The sequence below is a fragment of the Lynx rufus genome, unplaced genomic scaffold (genome assembly GCF_022079265.1).
Source record: "Lynx rufus isolate CCGP_SWC_20201006 ecotype Redwood Valley unplaced genomic scaffold, mLynRuf1.p SCAF_5, whole genome shotgun sequence".
NCBI classification, from domain to species: Eukaryota; Metazoa; Chordata; class Mammalia; order Carnivora; family Felidae; genus Lynx; species Lynx rufus.
Genome location: NW_025814867.1, coordinates 93,064,571 through 93,087,518, shown reverse-complemented (window position 1 = coordinate 93,087,518; position 22,948 = coordinate 93,064,571). Strand labels below are relative to the sequence as shown.

General features: G+C 35.6%; 2 protein-coding genes across 4 annotated transcripts in view; one reads left to right on the top strand and one right to left on the bottom strand.

Annotated features, from left to right (window-relative positions):
* The window catches only part of GSK3B (glycogen synthase kinase 3 beta), a 199,928-nt gene that overhangs the window by 49,050 nt on the left and 127,930 nt on the right, over positions 1-22,948 (bottom strand). For all 3 annotated transcript variants that reach the window (XM_047099859.1, XM_047099857.1, XM_047099858.1), the window contains exon 7: positions 18,081-18,178. In XM_047099859.1, coding sequence (XP_046955815.1) covers positions 18,081-18,178 — 98 coding nt within the window. The remainder of the gene's footprint in view (positions 1-18,080; positions 18,179-22,948) is intronic.
* On the top strand, positions 21,783-22,452 carry LOC124526729 (transmembrane protein 126A-like). The gene has a single exon (XM_047099860.1). The coding sequence runs from the start codon at positions 21,823-21,825 to the stop codon at positions 22,414-22,416; it is 594 nt and encodes a 197-aa protein (XP_046955816.1). The 5' UTR covers positions 21,783-21,822; the 3' UTR covers positions 22,417-22,452.

The following is a 22,948-nucleotide window of genomic DNA, read 5'->3' as shown; positions in this document are numbered from 1 at the left end:
TCTGTCACTACTCAACTCTGCTGCTGGAGCAAAATGCAGCCATAAACAAAAGTTTATTTACAAGAATAAGTAGCAGAGTGAGTTTGGCTCCTGGGCCGTAGTTGCCAAACTCTGACCTCTTCCAAACAGTTTTAGAGATGAGAAAAAATGAGGCCCAGAAGGAGCACCTTTTCAGGTTAAAACTAATTAGAAGCAGAGTTGGGCATAATTCAAATCTCATCAGTGGCAAAACAATTTTAGGAGATGGTATCAAAGAATCCATTTATTGGACTTGATTGGAAGACAGTATTTGTTTCTAATTTTGGAAGCTGTGAAAGATGTTGATGCTATTAAGCATGAACGCATAGTGCTGGAAAAAAAACAATATTTAAGACATTCAAGAAGAACTTAGGGGCCAATATTAGGTATATCATTTCGAAGAGGGCATGAGGGTAGAAAACAGGTTTGGTAGTACTTGATGTACAGGTGCTTGGTGGATGCGACAGTGTATAACAGGTCGAGCAAGCTGAAGGAGAAGAGCACTAAAGATGGCCCATGGGACACAAATATATAGGTAAAAGGAAAATTTAAAAAGAAAACTGAGACAGAAGTCCAAGAGACTAGAAGTCCTACAGACAATGATACCATGGAGGCCAAGGAAAGTAAACATTTAAAGGACAGAGGTAACTTACGACACAATTAGCTCAGCTAAAATAAAGCCCAAAAGGTGTTTACTACATCTGGCTGTGAAGAGACTTCCCTTCTGACCATGGTGAGATCAACCATGAAAAGAGGAAGCAGACACAATCATCTGAAGTAAGTGGAGACAGCATATGTAAGTTCTCCTTTCAAAAGGTCCATGAGTGAGGAAAAGGAGAGAACAAAGAGAAGAAATATTGAGCATTCAGTATATAGAAAGCTCTGCGTGACGGATTATCAGTTTTCTTTTCTCATTTAAACTTTATAAATACTTTTTTACCCATTTTACACTTAAAAGAAACCTACAAGTGATGGCGGTAAACCAACTTCTCAAAGCTACAGTTTGTCAGCTGTAAATATGGGATTCAAATACATGTGTAGTTGACTCCCTAAAATGGTCTACCTAATATTAAGGGAAAAAAACAAGGAAAAGTTTTTTTTAAATAATTCAAAAAAATCATTTTCTTAAACTCTAATGATTATACTATAAAATGAAGTCTGAATCTCTTTGAGTTGTGCAGGATATACTAAGATTTTATAAGATCACAAGGCTATAATTAAAAGCTAAAAAAATAGAATTAACAATAAAAAATAATTTAAAATAAATCTACTCATATCTGGTAATTCAACTTAATAAAAAGAATATCTTGGGGCGCCTGGGTGGCTCGTCGGTTAAGCGTCCGACTTCGGCTCAGGTCATGATCTCACAGTCTGTGGGTTCGAGCCCCGCATCGGGCTCTGTGCTGACAGCTCAGAGCCTGGAGCCTGCTTCCGATTCTGTGTCTCCCTCTCTCTCTGGCCCTCCCCTGCTCATGTTCTGTCTCTCTCTGTCGCAAAAATAAAAACATTAAAAAAAATAAATAAATAAAATAAAAAAATAAAAAGAATATCTTGAACGGTTAATATAGATCTGAGGCAACAGAAGAATTATATGAAGAAATGTAAGCATCTAATTAGCTAAACAAGATTAGAAAGTTTAACAAACCTCAAACTTTGATAAATCACTTTCAGACTTCCTTAATTGTAGATTCTCACTATAAATCCTATGCTTACTCATGTCTAACTATATTTGCAATACTAAGCATTCAACTTTTAGTATTTTTGCCTGCCGTGATTATTTCACATGTATAAAATCTTGCTTGGAATGTTAAACAGTGGGTAAGTGCCATATTATGCATAGTTGTGCATACTGTAATTTTATTGCAAGAATTTTTAATTGCAAAGCCTAACTTACAGAAACTATTGTTGTTATTAAATTGTTTTGGGAGCCATAACTGCTTAAAGGTGGTCAAGTGTAAACTAAAAGCCTTAAGTAAAGTAGCACAATTTGTGTAATTTTGCATCAGTAGTTCAATAAATTTGGAATGTCATGCAAAGGCTTGCACTATTTAAAAGTAAAAAAAAAGGGGGCGCCTGGATGGCTCAGTCAGTTAAGCAAGCGTCCGACTCCTGATTTTGGTTCAGGTCATGATCTCATGGGTCATGGGATTGAGCCCCACGTTTGGCTCTGTGCTGATGGCGCTAAGCCTGCTTGGGATTCTCTCTCTCTCTCTCTCTCTCTCTCTCTCTGAAATAAATAAATAAAACTTTTAAAAAAGTAGAAATTGTCAGACTCTATAAAAAAAGTAAGTATATGTTGTCTGTGAGAAACTTGAAATATAAAGACACATAGGTCAAAATGCAGAAACTTATACCATGCAAACACTTATCATAAGAAAAATGGAGTGTCTACGTCAGAAAATGGAGACTTCAGGGCAAAGAAATTAAACTAAAGAGGGACATTTCCTAATGATAATATTAATTTTAAGACTATACTTGAACACCATGTATAGACGAAAATGTAGAACACAGGAACTCTCTTATTTGTTGGTGGGAGTGAAAAATAGTAAAACTGCTTTGGAAAACAGTTTGCTAATTTCTTATGAAGTTAACATACGCTTATTATATGACTGGCAACTTCAGTCCTTTATAGATACTTTCAAGTCCTTTCTTGAAAAGAAATAGGCATATGCCTGCAAAAAGACTTGTAAACAAACATTCATAGCAGTTTTACTTGCAACAGCCAAAAACCAAAAACAAGTCAAATGTCCATGTACAGGTGAAGAGATTAAAAAAAAGTGTGTTCGGGGCGCCTGGGTGGCGCAGTCGGTTAAGCGTCCGACTTCAGCCAGGTCACGATCTCGCGGTCCGTGAGTTCGAGCCCCGCGTCAGGCTCTGGGCTGATGGCTCAGAGCCTGGAGCCTGTTTCCGATTCTGTGTCTCCCTCTCTCTCTGCCCCTCCCCCGTTCATGCTCTGTCTCTCTCTGTCCCAAAAATAAATAAACGTTGAAAAAAAAAAAAAAAGTGTGTTCTAATAGAATATACCTCAGCATAAAATGGAAAAAACAGGTGATATAAGCAACAACACTGATGAATCTCAAGAACATGATGTTGAGCAAAAAAAGATACAAAAGAAACATACATTCATAATAAATTATAGACAAGAAAAACAAATCTGTACTGAAAGAAAGCAGACCAATGGTCATCGGAGACAGAAGATGGGGAACTAACTGCGAAGGTGCATGAAGAGAACGATCAACTGTCTTGGTTTGCCTGGCATACGCTGGAATATTTACTCAGCCCAGGCTGTACACAGGAACACTTTTGGGGTGACGGAAATATTCTAAATCTTGACCTGGACATGGTTATATATATTTGTCTAAGCTTATTAAACTATATACTTATAACAGCTACATTTTATGTAAATTACACCTGGATGATGTTGACTTGAAAAGTAAAACAGACCACTATGTAATTTGTGATACATTTACTACACTAAATATAACCAGATGCTTATCCTCATCCTCTGTTAAGGCCAGCATCTAAAGTGTCAGAGTAGGTACCAAACTCTACAGAATTATTTTATATATAATATATACATGGTCTTTAAGAAAGCAAAGGTATGGGGCTCCTGGGTAGTTCAGTCAGTTAAGTGTCTGACTTTGGCTCAGGTCACGATCTCATGGTTAGGGAGTTCAAGCCCTGCTTTGGACTCTCTCCTGTTAGCATAGAGCCCACTTCAAATCCTCTGTCCCCCTCCTGCAAGCACACGTGCGCTCTCTCTCTCTCTCTCTCAAAATAAATATTTAAAGAAAGCAAAGGTAAGACAATCAAGAGGCATTTAAAATTTTGTGCTCAGCCTCTTAAGTCATTCATTCATTCAAAACATTTATTGAGTTCCTATCTTCAAAGAGCTGTAGGGCAGAGAGACTTCTACAATCAACAAAGATCAGTACAACAAAATAAGCGTAGATACATGTGTGAGATGAAAGTGCTACCCTGCTCTAGAGGAAGGGGAAGGGGTTCAGGAAAGAGTTCTGGAAGGAGAGACAAGAGATGACTCTACTTAAAGAGTCTAGGAAGCAAATGAGTCAGACACGCATTCTATGCATGATAGGTGTGAAGTGGAAAACAGCCTGATTTGGATAACAGTAACAGCTGAATAGGAACAGAGACTAAGAACTAGATAATGGAGGGACAGCAATGTTACAGGCTGAAAAGTAAATGACAAATTATGAAGAGCAAAGATTCTAAAAGCATCACTATCTGCAATCAATACAATAAACACAGAGGACATTTAACTGACTATCCTATTTCTATTTGAGTATATCTTTAGGTTTTATATTCAATTTTATTATATACAGAGTATATATTTCTACCTGATACGCTATTAGGAGTATATTTCTACCTGATTTACTCCACCTCAATTATATAGTTGGAATTTTTCAAATTATATAAACTGAGCCTTTTCATTTGATAGATTAAAAAAGAATGTTTGAAATGAATCTTATCAACTCTTTAAAATTCCCTTGAATTTTAAAAGATAGAAAAATATTTTAAAATTCCCTTGAATTTTAAAAGATAGAAAAATATTTTTCTCCAAAACTTTTAGATTAAGGACATATGGTAAGAAAAAAAATAACTCTTTCTGGGTTTCCTAAAAACTGAGTTCTGCCATGACTTAAAGGAAATGAAACTACACATAAATGTTTTATGTACTTTCTGTAAGTATGATAGTTCGCACAATTAAAAAAGGGGGGAGGGGAGATGTTAAAAATTATCACACTACCGTTAAGAGTATATGTATTCTGTTATCTATTATTAGAATAAGACCTCTCCATTTACTGTAAAAAAACACCTTTTGTTTGGCCCACCATCCTAGATCATGACAGGTAAGGTGGTGAAAGGTTCCAAAAAATCAGAGATTAGTCGGCCACGTTGGGCTGGGAATGCTGTTCGTGATTAAATCAATCACTTCATTTGCACCCAGGCCCATCCACATTTGTTGTAACATTTTCTCACTCATTTAGCTACATAGGTACCCAGACACTGATATCAAATGAGGACTTATTTATTTCTTCAAAGAAAGAAAGCCAAGAATCATCTGACTAAAGTATGATAAGCAGTTCTTTCACAGCTTTATTTTTAATAGCTCAACACCAGAGGTCGCCAAACTTCAGCAGTAGAATGCTGCATGTGCAGCCTTAACAGCAAGGTGAAGTAAAAGAAATCCTATTACAGTTTTTACTCTTCTGCTTAAAATCCTGCAGTGGCTTCCTATTACCTACAAGCTAATGTGGTCTGGCTATGGCCCATAGCTCCAGCCTTCTCTGTCCCAGTAAATTCCTATCCTAGTATACCCACCATTCAGAACCTTAAGTTCAAACCATAAACACGTAACAGACCCAATTTCACTAAGCATCTTTGCCCAAATTCATGCACATGTCCTCTATTTCCTTCTAAAAGGTCCTCTAAAAAGGCGAATACCTTTCCTTGCTTCAAGATTCAGCTCAAGAGTCACTTGTCCCATGATACCTTTCCAGAGAGCACTCCCTCCAAAAATACAATGCTGCCTTTGTACTCTGCCCAGACTTTTGGGTAATACCCACCTTACTCCATTGCCCTCAGTTATTCCCCCCTTCCTCTTAGTCTCTGAATTCCTTGAGAGCAAGGACTCTCTGTGTTCTAGCCCAGCACCTAATAAAAACATTAGTAGTAGTTAAAGTGGTATGCTCCCTGAAAGAGTAAAGGGGCGCATGGCCAGGCCTATTATATAATAAAGCTTTTTAAATAAGTGGATAAAAATTGAATAACCTAGAGGCAAGAGAGATTATATGTAGCATGGCTGAACAATCAAACATCTTCACTTCTTTTCTGCAAAAAAGAACTGTTTTCCAGTTTGGATAACTCTCAGGTTTGGCTGCCTACACCATAAGCTTGACAAATGTATCTAAAACTAGAAAACATGTCACTGAGCTATTCTATTTCAAACTATCAGTATTCTAATGACATTGGAATTACTACTTTACATTTGCACTCCCAGAAAACTGATGTAGATTTTATCCAATATCTGCCTCTTCCCTATAATATATGATTGAAATTTTCATATAAGAAACCCTTGTCTTTATGGTGCAATGTTTCTCTCTTAGGGTTTTCTTCCAATTTCTAAAAGGCAAGGAATAAAAAGCTGTGATAGCAGTACAAATTTTTAAATTCCATTAGGAATTTCACTGAAAAGGGCAGCAAGTTGTCATGTTATTTGAACAAAACTATACGATTTGGCTAGTTTAAATTTTCAGCCTAGGGAAGGAGAACTGGGGTAGGAGGGTTCCTTTATGTCTCCATGCTCTAGTCCATTCACTCTTGTACCATCTGTCAGTTGATCAGGTGCCAGGGGGTAGATGGATAAATATGAGAAGTCATCTAGAGTCCTTTGCAAAAATATGATCAGAGTAACAACAAAGCTACCTTATCAATCAACAGTTTCATAAGTAGATGCACTCATTCTTATCTTTTTAAAAAATATCGTTATTGAGATATGCTTCATATATCATGAAATTCACTCCTATATAACTCAGTGGTTTGTTAGTATATTCCCAGAGGTATACAACAATCACTGCCATCTAATTTTATAATATGTTCTTTACCTCAAAATGAAATCCTGTACCTAAGAACAATCACTCTCATCCCCACTCCTCCCAGCTCCTGACAACCACTAATCTGTCTTTATAGATATTTATTCTGAACATTTCATACAAATGGAATCATATAACATGTGGATTTTTGTGCTTGACATTTTATCTGTTCATTAGCTGATGGACATTTAAAATGTTTCCACTTTTTGGCTATAAATAATGCTACTATAAACATGTATATACAAGTTTGTACACATGTACAAACACAGGTGTGGACATGTGTTTTCAACTTCTGAGATACAGACCTATGAATGGAATTGCCGGGTCATATGGCCATTCTATGTTTAATATTTTAAACATAGTTAACATATACAAACCATTTTTGGTTTGCACCATTTTACAATCCCACCAGCAATGCATGAGTGTTTCAATTTCTCCAGATCTTCAACACTAGCTATTGTTTGTCTTTTTATTCTAGCCATCCTAGCGAATGTGATGTAGTATTCATTGTGGTGCTAATTTGCATTTCTCTAATGAGTAGTGATGTTAAGCATCTTGTGCTTCCTGGCCATAGGTATCTCATTAGAGAAATGTTTATTCAAACCCTTTCCCCATTTTTTATTGGGCTGTCTTTATTGTTGAGTTGTTAGGAGTTCCTTATATATTCTAGATATGTCCTTTATAATATATATGATTTGTAAAAATTTTCTGCCATTTTGTGGGTTTTTAACGTTTTTGAAACACAACAGTTTTTAATTTTGATGAATTTCAATGTATCTACTTTTTCTATTATCACTTGTGCCTCCTGTCATATCTAAATAACCACTGCTTAATTGAGGGTCACAAAGATTTCCTTCTAAGAGTTTTACAGTTTTGGCTCTTGCATTTAGGTCTTTGATTGATTTTGAGTTAATTTTTATAATATGGTATGAGGTAGCAGTTCAACCTCACTCTTTTGTGTATGGATATTCAGTTCTAAGCTCTAAAAAGACTATATTTTCCCCCACTGAATTGCCTTGGAACCCCTGTCATATACCAAATGACCATAAATGTAAAGGTTTACTTCTGGACTCTCAATCCTATTTGATCTGTAGAGTTATACTTGTGTCACCATGTCCTTTTTTTTTTTTTTAAAGCATAAAATATACAACGTAGTGATTCGATGTGCATATACACTGTGAAAGGATTCCCACTATCTAGTTAAGTAACATCTCCATCGTCACACATTTTTCTTTTGGTGAGAACATTTAAGTTCTACTCTCTTTCCCAATTTCAATGAAATAGTACAGTGTTATCAACTATAGTTGCCGTATTTTACATTAGATCCTCAGACCTTACTCATCTTACAGCTGAAAGTCTGTACCCTTTACAGCCTTTCCTCATTTTCCCCCACTCCCCAGCCCTTGGCAAATACTTCTCTACTCTCTATTTCTAGACTTAGACTTTTTTCTTTCTTTTTTTTGGATTTTACGTATAATTGATACCATGCAGTATTTGTCTTTCTCTGCCAGGCTTATCTCAGTTGGGATAATGCCCTCAACGTCCCTCCATGTTCTAAAATGGCAGATTTCCTTCTTTCTTATGGCCAAATACTATCCCATTGTATATGTACTTGTCTTGATAACTACAGCTACATAATAAATTTCTAAAATGGGAAGTACAATTCCTCCATTTCATTCTTCTTTTTTTTTTTTTTTTTTTTTTTAAATTTTTTTTCAACGTTTATTTATTTTTGGGACAGAGAGAGACAGAGCATGAACGGGGGAGGGGCAGAGAGAGAGGGAGACACAGAATCGGAAACAGGCTCCAGGCTCCGAGCCATCAGCCCAGAGCCTGACGCGGGGCTCAAACTCACGGACCGCGAGATCGTGACCTGGCTGAAGTCGGACGCTTAACCGACTGCGCCACCCAGGCACCCCTCATTCTTCTTTTTAAAGACCATTTTGACCCTCGTTCTTTATTTCTTGAATAAAACTTTATACTTGGAAATAAGTCTCCTCCTTCCCCCTAAAAAGGGAACTATTGTTTTGCAAACTACTGAATGTAAGTAAAACAGTCATTCTTGGCTGATACATATTCCCAGGCATCAAAAGACCTTTTTTTCTAGGTGAATCTCAACTGAAGTAGTATGCTCAACAAAGGAGTATAAAAATAGAAAGGGGTGGCAGGGGTGTGTTTGTGTGTGTGCATTGGGGTGGTATCAGAATCTGTTCATTAAAAAAAAGAAAAAAAGAAAAAAAAAGAAACCACTTTATTTTTTTAACTTTAAAAATAGCACACCCCCTGTGGCGCCTGGGTTGCTCAGTCGGTTAAGTGTCCAACTAAGCTTGGGTCATGATCTCATGGTTTGTGGGTTCGAGCCCCACGTCGGGCTCTGTGCTGACAGCTGAGAGCCTGGAGCCTGCTTCGGATTCTGTGTGTCTCTCTCTTTCTGCCCCTCCCCTCCTCAGTCTCTCTCTCAAACATAAACATAGAAAAAAAAAAAACTTAAAAAAATAGCACACCCTCTTTGAGTATGTAAACATTTTATTCACACAACATCCAACTCTTGCTTCGAGAATCACTAACACTATAGTTCTTTGTAACATAATCAACCAAGATTTTTTCATGTTTTCCTTGTACCATATATATCAATAAAACACAACCTGTGTTTTATAAATATGATATAGCATTCAGTATACTTTTATAAACTATAAACCCTCTCCATGATTCCAGAGTTTCTTCATATTTTTTTCACAGCTCAGCTGTTAAGAATCATTGCTCTCAAAACTTCTAACCTTTTGCTTAAAAAGGAAACACAGAGTTCTTCTCAGTAAAAGCATCAGTCTTGAAATCAGGGTCTGGACTATGAATACTGTTAACTTGACAGATTTCTCTCCCTATCCCATCTCTCACCTGCCCCTTTACATACTTTTAGAGATTATGCCAAACACAAATAATGCAACTGTGCAGAAGAATGTGCAGTTGATAAGTAAAGGGTACTATATTCCAAGAAGAGTAATCCTATGAATGGTCTTTTGACTCAGATTCTACAATAGGACTACCAGTAAATTAGTTTTGAGGTGACAATGTCATGAAACTTCATTTGTGTGAAAACATCTCTTTAAATAAAACATATACTGGCAACTTATTAAATGATAAAAATTAGTTTTGAGGTGACAATGTCATGAAACTTCATTTGTGTGAAAATATCTCTTTAAATAAAACATATACTGGCAACTTATTAAATGATCCTACACTGGTTGTTTTGGAGAAAGTAAAAGATTTCAAATGAATGCCATTATTCTCAAGTCAAAAGATGAACCAGGTCACATTGCCAGGAAGCCACTTTCTATGCCTGGGCACACATACCCATAGTGTACACAGATTTAGCCAACTATGAGTAAGTTACTATATAGCCAGTAAAATTTCATAGTAGTAAGTTAAAACGGATGCTTCTTCTGGTCTATGGAAAACATTATTTAATGTAAAAAGGCAGATGAGCAATACATTAAAATAATTACTTTAATGCCTCCTTTATCCATTCACTTACTTCAAAAATGTTTACATCATATTGTATGTGTAATACCTACACTGCAGGCAGTTACTACAAAGCATAACCATAGTTTCTTGCACTAGCTTAGGGATATTTGACCTACGGTTCCTGAATGAGCTTAGAAAGCTCAAGAATCACCTGAAATTATATGTAAAATTCTGGTATGTATGCATTTTTCTAGAGAAGAGTCCACTGCTAGAAATCAGATTTTCAAAGTGGTCCATGATCCAAAAGTTATTAAAAGTTGCTGCTCTGGTCAGTAACAAACATGGAAAAATTTAAACAATAAAAAATGAATTAAGCAAATACTCTATATATTACATATTATATATATATGTATATATATATTTATACACACACACACACAAGTAAAAGTGTATACCACAATGTATAATGGGGTGTACTTACATGTTCTGGAAAGTGGAAAAAGAAGACAGAATTAAGTTTAATATATTATCCCTGCAGTCTGTTAACAACAAAAGAGCTCTATTACATAAGAAATTTTACCAGGTAACATAGCTTTAAACTCCAAATGCATATTAGTAAAGACACATCACGGATCCATCAAAAATCTTAGGAAAATAAGTATTTTTCATACTTCTTAACTAATATCTTAAAGCTCTGAATGAGAGACTATTTGATAGAGTGTTAGGCCAGGAAAGGAGAGTGTACACACACAGGTGTTGAACAAGCCATAATATGGGAATAGGATAACTGAAAATCTAAAACGTTTGCTAAACAAAGATGGTGAAAGTTAAGGTTGAGCTATACTTGAAAGCAAAGAAATCCACCATTATAACTTTGATTCCTTTAGATGAAGCACAATTAGACCTAGTCCAAAGACATCTCAAGCTGATTTGGTGTATTCATCACAGTAAAATTTAGGAGCTTTTTCCTTTAGTTTGTGGTCACGTTTCTTTTTTTAACAGTAATATATGATAAATATGACTCAATTGGTTCTGGATATCAAGTTAAAATTAAGGATCATACTTTTCCCCCAGAGCTATAAAATTCTATAAGCAGGGGACACCAATTTAGCTAAAGATGAATCAGATAGAATTTTTCTATCATCTAACCTCTCCTGGATATGGTGGTGGTAATCATCATAATCATCACCATCACCATCACCATCACCATCATCTTCCTAGGATTAATGTTAAGGGTTGATGTAGTAATGTATGTAAAGTGTTTAGCTCAGTGGCTGGTGCAGAGTAAAGTCTCAACGAGTGGCAGCTTTTGTGATTAGCAGTAGTTTCCCAATATTTGAAAATGCAGATTTTGAGGAACCAAGAAATCACTGATCTCTTTGTCTAAATTATATTACAACCATCAGTCAAGCTGGAAGACCAGGAAAACAACTGTTTAGACAAACATTTATAACAAAATGGGTTCTCTTAACTGTTTTTGTTTACTAACAAAAGATTCCAGCACAATTGAAAACATCTGTTTTCCTAGTTTCTGTGACTGCAAAAAAATAACAATTGTTTCAAAAAATCAACATCACAGAACAATAAAAAGTGAAAACCTTCTCCTTTCCCTCTTCCCTTAATCCCACTCTCCACTGCTAAATCTTTTTCCTTCTAAATCTTTCTCTACTTACAGGCATAAGAAATGAGGTCCACCTACTTAGCTATAATCCCATAATCAAAAGATTATTTGTATCTTACTGTTTCCTATTTTCAAATTTCTCAAATAATGCTTCTACTAGAGGAAAGATTTTATTAGCTCTTATCTATGGAAGAGCTACCTATGCAGATATCTAAACAGTAATTATTGCTAAGAGAAATTAAACAATTTAGTAAAGATAAATTATAAGATAAATTAATAAGATAAATAAGATAAAATAAGATAAATTTATAAGATAAATTAACTTTAATTGCCTTACAATAATTTTATTACTGCAAATAATTTAAGTATCTATATGTTTAATGTCATGTTTTTCTAAAAGAAATATATCCAAACTTAAAAGGCTAGCTACTAAAACTATGGAAGCCCCATTGAAATTCTATCAAGAAATAGGACTCTGACCAATTCTGCTCTAAAACTCTTCCATTAGGGAGCAATGGCCAAATTATCACAAAGCATAAGTAAACATTTATGTAATAAATAAAAGGATATCTTTAGGAACATTAATTCATTTAAAATTTGAAATTCTACACAGTAATTGGTTTCTTCCAAACTTTTAGTTTTTTGAGATATTTTTTATTTTTTAAAAATGTTTCTTTATTTTAGAGACAGAGAGACAGAACACAAGCAGGGGAGGGGCAGAGAGACAGGGAGACACAGAATCCGAAGCAGGCTCCAGGCTCTGAGCTGTCAGCACAGAGCCGGATGCAGAGCTCGAACTCACAAACTGTGAGATAATGACCTGAGTCGAAGTCAGACACTTAAACGACTGAGCCACCCAGGCGCCCCAATATTTTATTTTTTAATATTTATTTATTTTGAGAGAGACCGGTGAGGGGGAGGGGGGAGGGGGGAGGGGAATGGGCGGGGAGAGGGAGAGGGAGAGGGGGAGAGAGGGAGAGGGGGAGAGGGGGAGAGAGGAGAGGGAGAGGGAGAGGGAGAGGGAGAGGGAGAGGGAGAGGGAGAGGGAGAGGGAGAGGGAGAGGACGAATCCGAAGCAGGCTCCGCTCTGTCAGCACAGAGCCCAACACAGGGCTTGTTCTTACAAACCATAAGATCATGACCTGGTTCAAAATCAAGAGTTGGATGCTTAACCAACTCAGCCATCCAGGAGCCTCTTGTAATATTATAATCCAGAAACTGAGCTCTGCACTGAAGTTCACCTTTCCTTACTTGAAATTTATAGTTTAGAATTCGGAGGGGGATAAGAAACTATTAGTAAAATTTACAGCACTTCCAGGTTCAGAGCTTCAGAGATTGCTTCAACTTCAATCCATTTGGGGAGTATGGGGTAAATTTGTCATTTATATAATGTAATAATCAAATCTTTGAGAAGCCAAAAATATCATGTAATTTCTTTTCAAGGAAATAACATATCGCATTGCCTTCGTTATGCTATTCTTTTCAAAACCAATTATGTAATTCAGAATATAATCATACAATAGAATCTATGCATTTTTAAAAGTCACTTAGTCAAAATATACTTCTTGTGAGAAATGAAATGAGTTATTTAGTAAAAAAAAGTCTACAAAACAGATGGCATTTTTGTTTAAACATATATACGTCCAGAAAAGGATATCAAAATATTTATAGAAGTTGTTTTTCATGATGTGCCAGAACTGTAACTGCTTTTGTTCTTTTCTTTGTATTTGTGTGTCTGTGTATTCTCAGTCTCCTGAACTGGGCACAGAAAATACAGTATAATTATAAAACAAGTAATTGGCATTAATAAAAAACTACCTTCTCCAAGTCTTCAGAAGACTCTTTTCTAAAGAACTCTACTGCTATGACTGACAGCAGAGGTGCCAAAGGACAATGCTATGTCACGGAACCTGTGTTTGTGAAACTCCTGGTAGAGATTTTCCCCAAATATTGTATTTTTTATCAGATAGCTGAAACCACATCAGATATTTTTCTCTCTTTTTTTTTTTATTATTTATTTTTGAGAGAGTGAGAAACAGAGTGCAAGCAGGGGAGAAATAGAGAGGGAGACACAGAATCTGCAGGCACAAGGTTCTGAGCTGTCAGCACAAAGTCTGATGTGGGGGTTGAACTCACGAACCATGAGATCATGATCTGAGCTGAAGTCAGACGCTGAACACCCCCCTCCTCCTCCTGACAGATATTTCTTGAACTTATCTTACGTAGTATGTTAAGGAGGAATTTGACGGGGAAAAAAAATCTTAACTGAGAAGTCCTTGACAGAATTTCTCTTTTTATAAATATTTTGAAGATCCAAGCATTTCTTGATATTCAGAGATTGACTGGCATAATGAATTGCTGATCTAATGGTCCTATGTATGAAACCAACCTCAGAAAGTGTTCTTCACACTTAGAAATGATTTTTCAAGACTTTCAATTCCATTTTCCTTTACACTTTTAACTTATTTGAAGATAACATACTTGGATTTATTCTAAATATTTTATAAAAGTCTTCTTATTAGAAGGTAGGGAGAGAGGAGATCTCTCTCTCTGCCCCCTTCACCGCTTGCATGCATGCACGCTCTCTCTTTCAAAAATAAACATTAAAAAAAAAAAGAGAGATGAAGTTAGCTCAGTTTATAAAACTCTGTTACTCATGCTACAAATTACTGGTATGAGCATCTGAGTCAACAAAATTTAATAAACAACATATACAACAATCACAACTTTTCTTATTAATTCCTAGATAATTCCAAATTCATGAATGAACAATGGTCTTGCAGCTTAATTCAACTTAAATCTTTACTGAAAACTATTTTGATGCCATTGGCTAATAAAACATAACGATAAAGAAAGTCCCTATTCATTATAAAATAATGTGGCAAGTCTATCACATATAAAATATATGAAATTTGCTGTATGATTGTTCATTTTTTGCATAAACTCAAATCCTGAGAGAAGAGTATTTATTTTACTGGCGGTCAGCTACCTCCAGATACTCAAAGCAATCATAAAATTTTAAAGGGAGAAAATAGAAAAGAACAGATTTTTATAGATTCCCTAATTATCCTAAGGATTCATTACTATATTATCTCAAAAAAACTGAGAAAGGAATTGGGCACCTATAAGATCACTTTCATAGAAAATTCAAATCTATTCTTCTTTTTAAATTTTTTAAAAATGTTTTTATTTATTTTTGAGAGAGAGGGAGTGTGTGAACACGAGCAGGGGAGGAGCAGAGAGACAGGGAGACACAGAATCTGAAACGGGCTCCAGGCTCTGAGGCATCAGCACAGAGCCCAATGTGGGGGCTTGAACTCATGAACCACGAGATCATGACCTGAGCCGAAGATGGACACTCAACCAACTGAGCCACCTAGGCACCCCTCAAATCTATTCTTGAAGCCCTGATTAGCAATACTGACAATATCTGTTTAAACTATAAAATGCGTTTAATAACATTTAATTTAAAGGCTAACCAACACAACTTGTTTTCTGATTTACAACTTAGATCAGGAAAACTAGAGAAGTTACATCAGAATTAGTTATGAATTTTTATGTCAATGAAACATCACGGATATCCAATATTTAGAAAACAAATATACAAGATCAACAAGATTTTAGAGCTATATTAAACACATACACAAAACCTATACAATGCTTATTAACCTCCAGGCAGTAAGATTTAGTACATACTACGCACACATACCACAACACAATGTCTAATAATCTCAATGTAATATATAACTTCAGGTCACCAAATGGGTAGTAAACTAGTACAGGGTCTTTATGCTTAAAACTGTAAAAGGGATCAAGAAGCTGGATATTCCAAAGTGCCCCGGGATCCTAATTCCTTTATCTCATATCACCTTCAAAACATCTATAGACAGTGATCGTGGAACTACAGTAGGGTTATGACTATGTTCCTTACATATAAATGCAAGATGACAAGACAACACATATTTCAGAGTTGGCCTCCAACTACAAATTGATTAACTAACACTTAAACAAATAAGCCCTATATGATAATGAAAAGTCTTAAATCATCAATAAATAACAAAGTAACAGTTTCTACTAAAATCTATTAAATAAGCACAAACCAATACTAGGTGAAAAATGAATTAAAAGGACCATAATGGTGGTGATAAGAAAAGCTCTAGATACAAAGATTTATAAGATATGATGGCAAGCACGAGACAGGGACTTATTACAGAAGGCCACTTAGCTTCATGACTAATTTCATTTGTATCGTATATGAACTGAAATTAATGACAAACAGAATAAATCATCACAAGATTCTAAACTATAATCCATAGGAAAATGACATAATTCTAATAAGCTAAACATAAATGACAAATAGAATAGCAATATGCCCAGACAATTATAGTATGGTGAGCTCAAGTACATCAAGTGAAAACCTGGGGATAAAAGAAATGCTGAATGACTGCACTATAGTATGGTCGAACTAAGGCCCAAACTCTTGTTTTTGTGGTCTATGAACTAAGAACTGATTTTACAAATAATCATTTTGATGACATAGATATCAACTTGATGATAGGGAATACTAACTTTTAACTCCAATGAAGAGAAATGTTATAGCCTTCCCTCAAAAGAACTCCATTCCTCTAAAAGAACTCCATTCCTCTAATTAGTAGCCTTGTATTACAAAAAAAAACTATACTCAATTATTAATATATTTTGATGTTCCTCGATGAAAAACTTGAAGAAATTTGTTTTCTCTTGTTGCCTATCTCTATGACATCCTTGATTTGTGTTTTAGCCCACTAAGCCTAAAATATTTTATCTAGCCCTCCAAAGAAAAAGTTTGCCAAACCCTGTATTGGAATATTAATTTGAATAATGGGGAATGGGCTTTTCTGAAACAAAAAAGACCAAATTATTTGAACTCAGATCTGAGTATAATGTGAGAATCAGAAAGGAAGCAGATCTGCTGAACAAAGTAAAATTTAATGTGGAACTGAAAGATGGTTACCCAAAAAAGACTGCATATACCACAGAGGTTTCAGGTGTAAATCATAAAAAATATGGATAGTTAAGAAGATTCTTGATCACACAGTAGTCTCTTCAACCATACTCACAAAATCACCTTATCAAAAGTAACATTTTTACAGAATGAAATGCAAGGATTTTTAAGTAACAATCATAGTTCTGTGAACAACTGGTAAAAGCTACTGAGGAGTTATGGCTCAGCAAATAAAAACTAAATTCAAGCTATCTAGATACAAAGCAGATTGGATTCCAAAGTAGTGATTTGATACTGGAAGTCTTTAAGGGAACACTGCAAATCCATCCTGTCAGGAATGTAAGTAAGATGGTTCTTTCACTGATTGGAGAGTTGAACTACAAGACCCCTGGGGAGATTTTCAATTTTACATTTTTAAGAAATATTTAGAAAATCAAGACTAAAACCCAAAAGACAGCAGGTACTGCTGCTTTGAACAAACTATAACCTTAGAATGAAGCTATCTAATGGTGTAAATATATAGACACTAGATTTTTTTTAAAGGGGGTGGGAAATTTAAGGTCTCAAATATTAAAAACTCTTAAAAATTACATTTAAAAACTCAATTAAAATCTCACCCCTACTGTTCTTTAAATTTTTTTTTTTCAACGTTTATTTATTTTTGGGACAGAGAGAGACAGAGCATGAACGGGGGAGGGGCAGAGAGAGAGGGAGACACAGAATCGGAAACAGGCTCCAGGCTCTGAGCCATCAGCCCAGAGCCTGACGCGGGGCTCGAACTCACGGACCGCGAGATCGTGACCTGGCTGAAGTCGGACGCTTAACCGACTGCGCCACCCAGGCGCCCCACACCCCTACTGTTCTTAAGACACAATATTAATTCCAAGATAGTAATACTTTAAATCTAGTGTTGTTAATAAAAGTGCTGATAAGATCAAATAATTAAAATTATATTAAACCCATAAGTCAAAATTCTACTTCTATCAATGCTCTGTTTGTACATGTTGATATTTACACATACTGAAAAAAATACAAGCATCATGTGCTCAGCAGACAGGACATGGCGAGCAAAAATACACATAACTTATGCTTGTATTTGGTGTATATACATTTTAGTGATCTTAAGGCTTTTGAGTACTTTAAATAACAGATATATCCTTGTTTTATGCATACGATATATCTAAAATACCTTTTATAGGATCATATAACAAAAAAATAACTCAATTAGAAACCAAAAGGCTGTGTTCTTATACTTCCTCTATACCTGACCCTGTTATGTGATCTTTTCCATTTTTGAAGTTTTCCCTGGGTGTATGTGATATGGAGTCTTAGAATAACAAAAAAATTCACTGCATTCAAAAACTCTGATTCAAACTCTCACCTTGATTATTTCCACCAATTGATCCACACCACTGTCCCCTGGAAATATTGGTTGTCCTAGCAACAGCTCAGCCAACACACAACCTGCAGACCATACGTCTGTAGAAAAGAGAAAACAAGAGTTAGTAATGTGTGTAGCTTAAGATGCATTGGAAACTATTTGTATACATGTTCTAATTTCACATTGATCCCAGAATAAATATCACAAGCAAAAAAGTGTAGAATCCAAAACCGAGGGAAGAAAGCCCTCAAACCGTCCCTAAAGTGTTAAATTTACCAAAGAGGAAACAAAGCTGATAAGAAAATTCCAACAAAGGGGTAAAGTCTATTTAATTATCAAATATCAGATGTTCAAATCTTCAACAACCAAGGCAGGGGATTACAGCACCCAAACATAGGGCATGCTTATCTACTTATCATACTTTAAAATAAGTCAAAGTGACACAACCTCTGTACATTAGCAGTGCTTACAGAACAGCCACAAACAAGGGTTCAATCTCTTGTCCACAGGGTTTTAGGCCAACGTAAATTAGGATAAAAAATTTTAAACCTTAAATGGTTGGCTTCTGTGTTGTAATACAATTGACAGGAAAATGTGCTTAAATGTATCATCATTTTTAAATACAAATATATAGAGGAATGAATTGTATTTCATAAATCCAAAAAACAGAAAAGGAAGGAAAACTTCCAAATTTACTCTATGAGACCAGTATTATTACCCTGATACCAAAACAAGATAAAGAATCCAATTAAAAAGAGACCTACAGGCCAATATCCCTGATGAACGTGGATGCAAACCGAACCCAACAATACATTAAAAAAAAAAAAATTCAACACAATCAAGTGGGATTTATTTCTGGGTTGCAAGCGTGGTTCAATATTCACAAATCAATCAATGTGATACACCACATTAATAAAAGAAAGGATAAGAACCATATGGTTATTTCAATAGATGCAGAAAAAGCATTTGACAAAGTACAACATCCATTCATGATAAAAACCCTCAACAAAGTATGTTTAGAGAAACATACCTCAACATCATAAAGGCCATATATGAAAAACCCATAGCTAATATCATCCTAAATATGGGAAAACAGAGCTTTTCCTCTCTGGTTAGGAATAAGACAGGATGACCACTGTCACCACTGTTATTTAACACAATACTGGAAGTTCTAGCCTCAGCTATCAGACAAAAAAAAGAAATGAAAGGCACCTAAATCAGCAAGGAAGAAGTAAAACTTTCAGTATTTGCAGAATACATGATACCTTATAGAAAACCCAAAACTAAAAAAACTGCTAGAACTGATATACGAATTCAGTAAACTCACAGGATACAAAATAAATGTCCAGAAATCTGTTGCACTTCTATACATCAGTAATGAAACAGCAGAAAAAGAAATTAAGGAAACAATTCCATTCAAAATTGCTGCAGAAACCATAAGATACCTAGGAATAAACCTAACCAAAGAGGTGAAAGACCTGTACTCTGAAAACTATAAAACACTGAGGGGGTGGGGTGGGGGGGAAGCAGAAATGGAAAGACATTTCATGCTCATGGATCAGAAGAACAAATACCGTTGAACTGTCTATACTACCCAAAGCAATCTATACATTTAATGCAATCCCTATCAAAATACCACTAAGCAATTTTTGCAGAGCTAGCTAAAATTTGTACAGAACCACAGAAGAGCTCAAATAGCCAAAGCAACCTTGAAAATGAAAAGCAATGTTGGGAGCATCACAATTCTTGACTTAAAGTTGTATTACAAAGCTGTAGTGATCAAAACAGTATGGTACTGGCACAAAAACAGACACATAGATCAACAGAACAGACCAGAAAACCCAGAAAAGAATCTACAACTATATGGTCAATCTTCAATAAAGCAGGGAAGAATATGCAATGGGAAAAAGATAGTCTCTTCAACAAATGGTGCTGGGAAAACTGGACAGCAACATCCAAAATAATGAAACTGGACTTTCTTACACCAAACACAAAAATAAATTCAAAATGGATTAAAGATTTAAAAATAAGACCTGATGGGGCGCCTGGGGTAGTTCAGTCGGTTAAACGTCCGAATTCAGTTCAGGTCATGAGCTCACGGTTTGTGAGTTCGAGCCCTGCATCGGGCTCTGTGTTGACAGCTCAGAGCCTGGAGCCTGCTTTGGATTCTGTGTCCCTCTCTCTACCTCTCCCCCACTTGTACTCTGTCTCTCTCTATCTCTCAAAGATAAACATTAAAAAAAAATTTTTTTTAATAAAAATAAGACTTGAAACCATAAAAGTCCTAGAAAAGAATATAGACAATAACCTCTCTGACACTGGCTACAGAAACTTCTTTCTAGATATGTCTCCTGAGGCAAGGGAAACAAAAGCAAAAATCAACTATTGGGAATTCATGAAAACAAAAAGCTTCTGCACAGCGAAGGAAACAATCAACAAAACTAAACGTCAGCCTACAGAATAGAAGATATCTGCAAATGGCATATCTGATAAAAAGTTAGTATCCAAGATCTATAAAGAACTTGTCAAACTCAACACACCAAAAATGGGCAGAAGACATGAACAGACATTTTTCCAAAGACAAACCGATGGCTGAAAGCAATATGAAAAGATGCTCAACATCACTCCATCATCAGGGAAATAAAAATCAAATCTACAATGAGATATCTCACCTCACATCTGTCAGAATGGCTAAAATCAACAACACAAGGTGTTGGCAAGGATGTGGAGAGAAGGGAACCCTATTGCACTATTGGTAGGAATGCAAACTGGTACAGCCATTCTGGAAAACAGTATGGAGGTTCTTTAAAAAAAAAAAATAGAGCTACCCTACAACCCAGCAATTGCAGTACTAGGTACTTACCTAAAGAATACAAAAATCCTAATTCAAAGGGATACATACACCCTAATGTTTATAGCAGTATTATCTACAATAGCTAAATTATGGAAACAGCCCAAGTGACCATCGACTAATGAATGGATAAAGAAGATACGGTATATATGTGATGGAATATTAGCCATAAAAAAGAGCAAAATCTTGCCATCTGCAACAACATGGATGGAACTAGAGTGTTATGCTAAGCGAAGTCTGACGAATGAGAAATACCATATGATTTCATATGTGTAATTTAAGAAACAAATGAGCAAAGAGAAAAAAAAATATAGACAGAGGCAAGCCAAGAAGCAGAATCTTAACTATAGAGAAGAAAGTGATGGTTATCAGAGGGGAAGTCGGTAGGGGGATGGGTTAAGTAGATGATGGGGATTAAGGAATGCACTTGCTGTGATGAGCACTGGATGTTGTATAGAAGTGCTGAATCATTATACTGTACACCTGGAACTAATATTGCACTGTATGTTAACTGGAATTTAAGTAAAAGCTTTAAAAAAGGACAAAAAAAAAAAAAGGGAAATCCTTGAAGAGGTCAAGGTTAAGATTAGAGATATAATCATTAATTTTCAATATGTAAGTTTTGTTATTATTATGGTATATCCAGGTGGTAATTTGGGTAAGAAGCGGACTATATATAGTATCTGGTATGAGGATGGTTTATTTAACTGTGCATTGCTTATTTTAGCCAACTAGAAGTTTTCTGTACTTAGTTTTTCAATATATGAATTTTTCATGTTAAAAAAAAGAAAAAATGTCAGCCAAAGATGGCTGCGTTCAGGCTAGTTGAGCAAAGGTTGGCGTGAACCCCAGTGTGCCGAGGAGGGTTGTGAGCAGAGCATAAGGCTCAAGATGAAAAATCATGAACCAGATGATACTGTCAAAGAAGACTTAATTTTCAATATCATAACCAGAAAAATTAACCACCTCCCAGAAGCAGAAAGGAATCTATTTGAACATGGATCAGTTTATATCGGACTTAATGCTGCTCTCTGTGGTCTAATAGCAAATAGTCTTTTTCGACGCATCTTAAACGTGACACAGGCTCGTATAGCTGCTGGCTTACCAATGGCAGTGATCCCATTTTTGACTGCGCATGCATCTTACAAAGGTTTTGTAAATCTACCTTTGAATACAGGTGATTTGAATTGTGAAACCTGCACCATAACACGGGGTGGACTGGTTGGTCTTGTTTTTGGTGGTCTGTACCCTGTTTTCTTGGCTATACCTGTGAATGGTGGCCTAGCAGCCAGGTATGAGTCAGCCCTGCTACCAGAAAAAGGAAACATCTTAACTTACTGGACTAGAATTTCTAAGCCTGTCTTTAGAAAGATGTTATTTCCCATTTTGCTCCAGACCATGTTTGCAGCATACCTTGGATCTAGACAATATAAATTAGTTATAAAGGCTCTTCAGTTACCTGAACCTGGCCTAGAAATTCAGTGATTGTTAAACAACTTTGTACACAAAAATAAAACTGTAATGTATGAAAAAAAAAAAAAAAGAAAAAAGAAAAAAGTACCAGGTGAAAGGACGTTAGGGTAAAGAAGAGCTTCATGATAGCAAAGGACAAGCACAAAGGAAAACAAGAGATGTGAGAATGAATATCAAGGTATATGAAAGCAAGCAGAGTCAGAAACCAAGCAGAATGAGTACCGAGAAAATTAAATATGTAAACTACAATTGAGGAGAGAAAAGAAATGAAGGAGGGAAGAGTCCAAATTTGGATGGGAATGTGAGATCTGAGCCTGCCAGCTAGTTATTTTGTTGTAAAATTAAAATACTTTAAGAAAAAAAAAAAACCAAGAAAAATAATTCACTTTTACCTCAATCCTGAGAGCAAACTTTTAAAATAAGTTTTAATAATTTATAACTAAATTTAATTAACAAAAAATAATTTAAAGTACACAATACTGGCTTACCCAAGATAGTCCTGGTTTAGATTTACTGTCCTGGGATAATTACTAATAGCATTCCT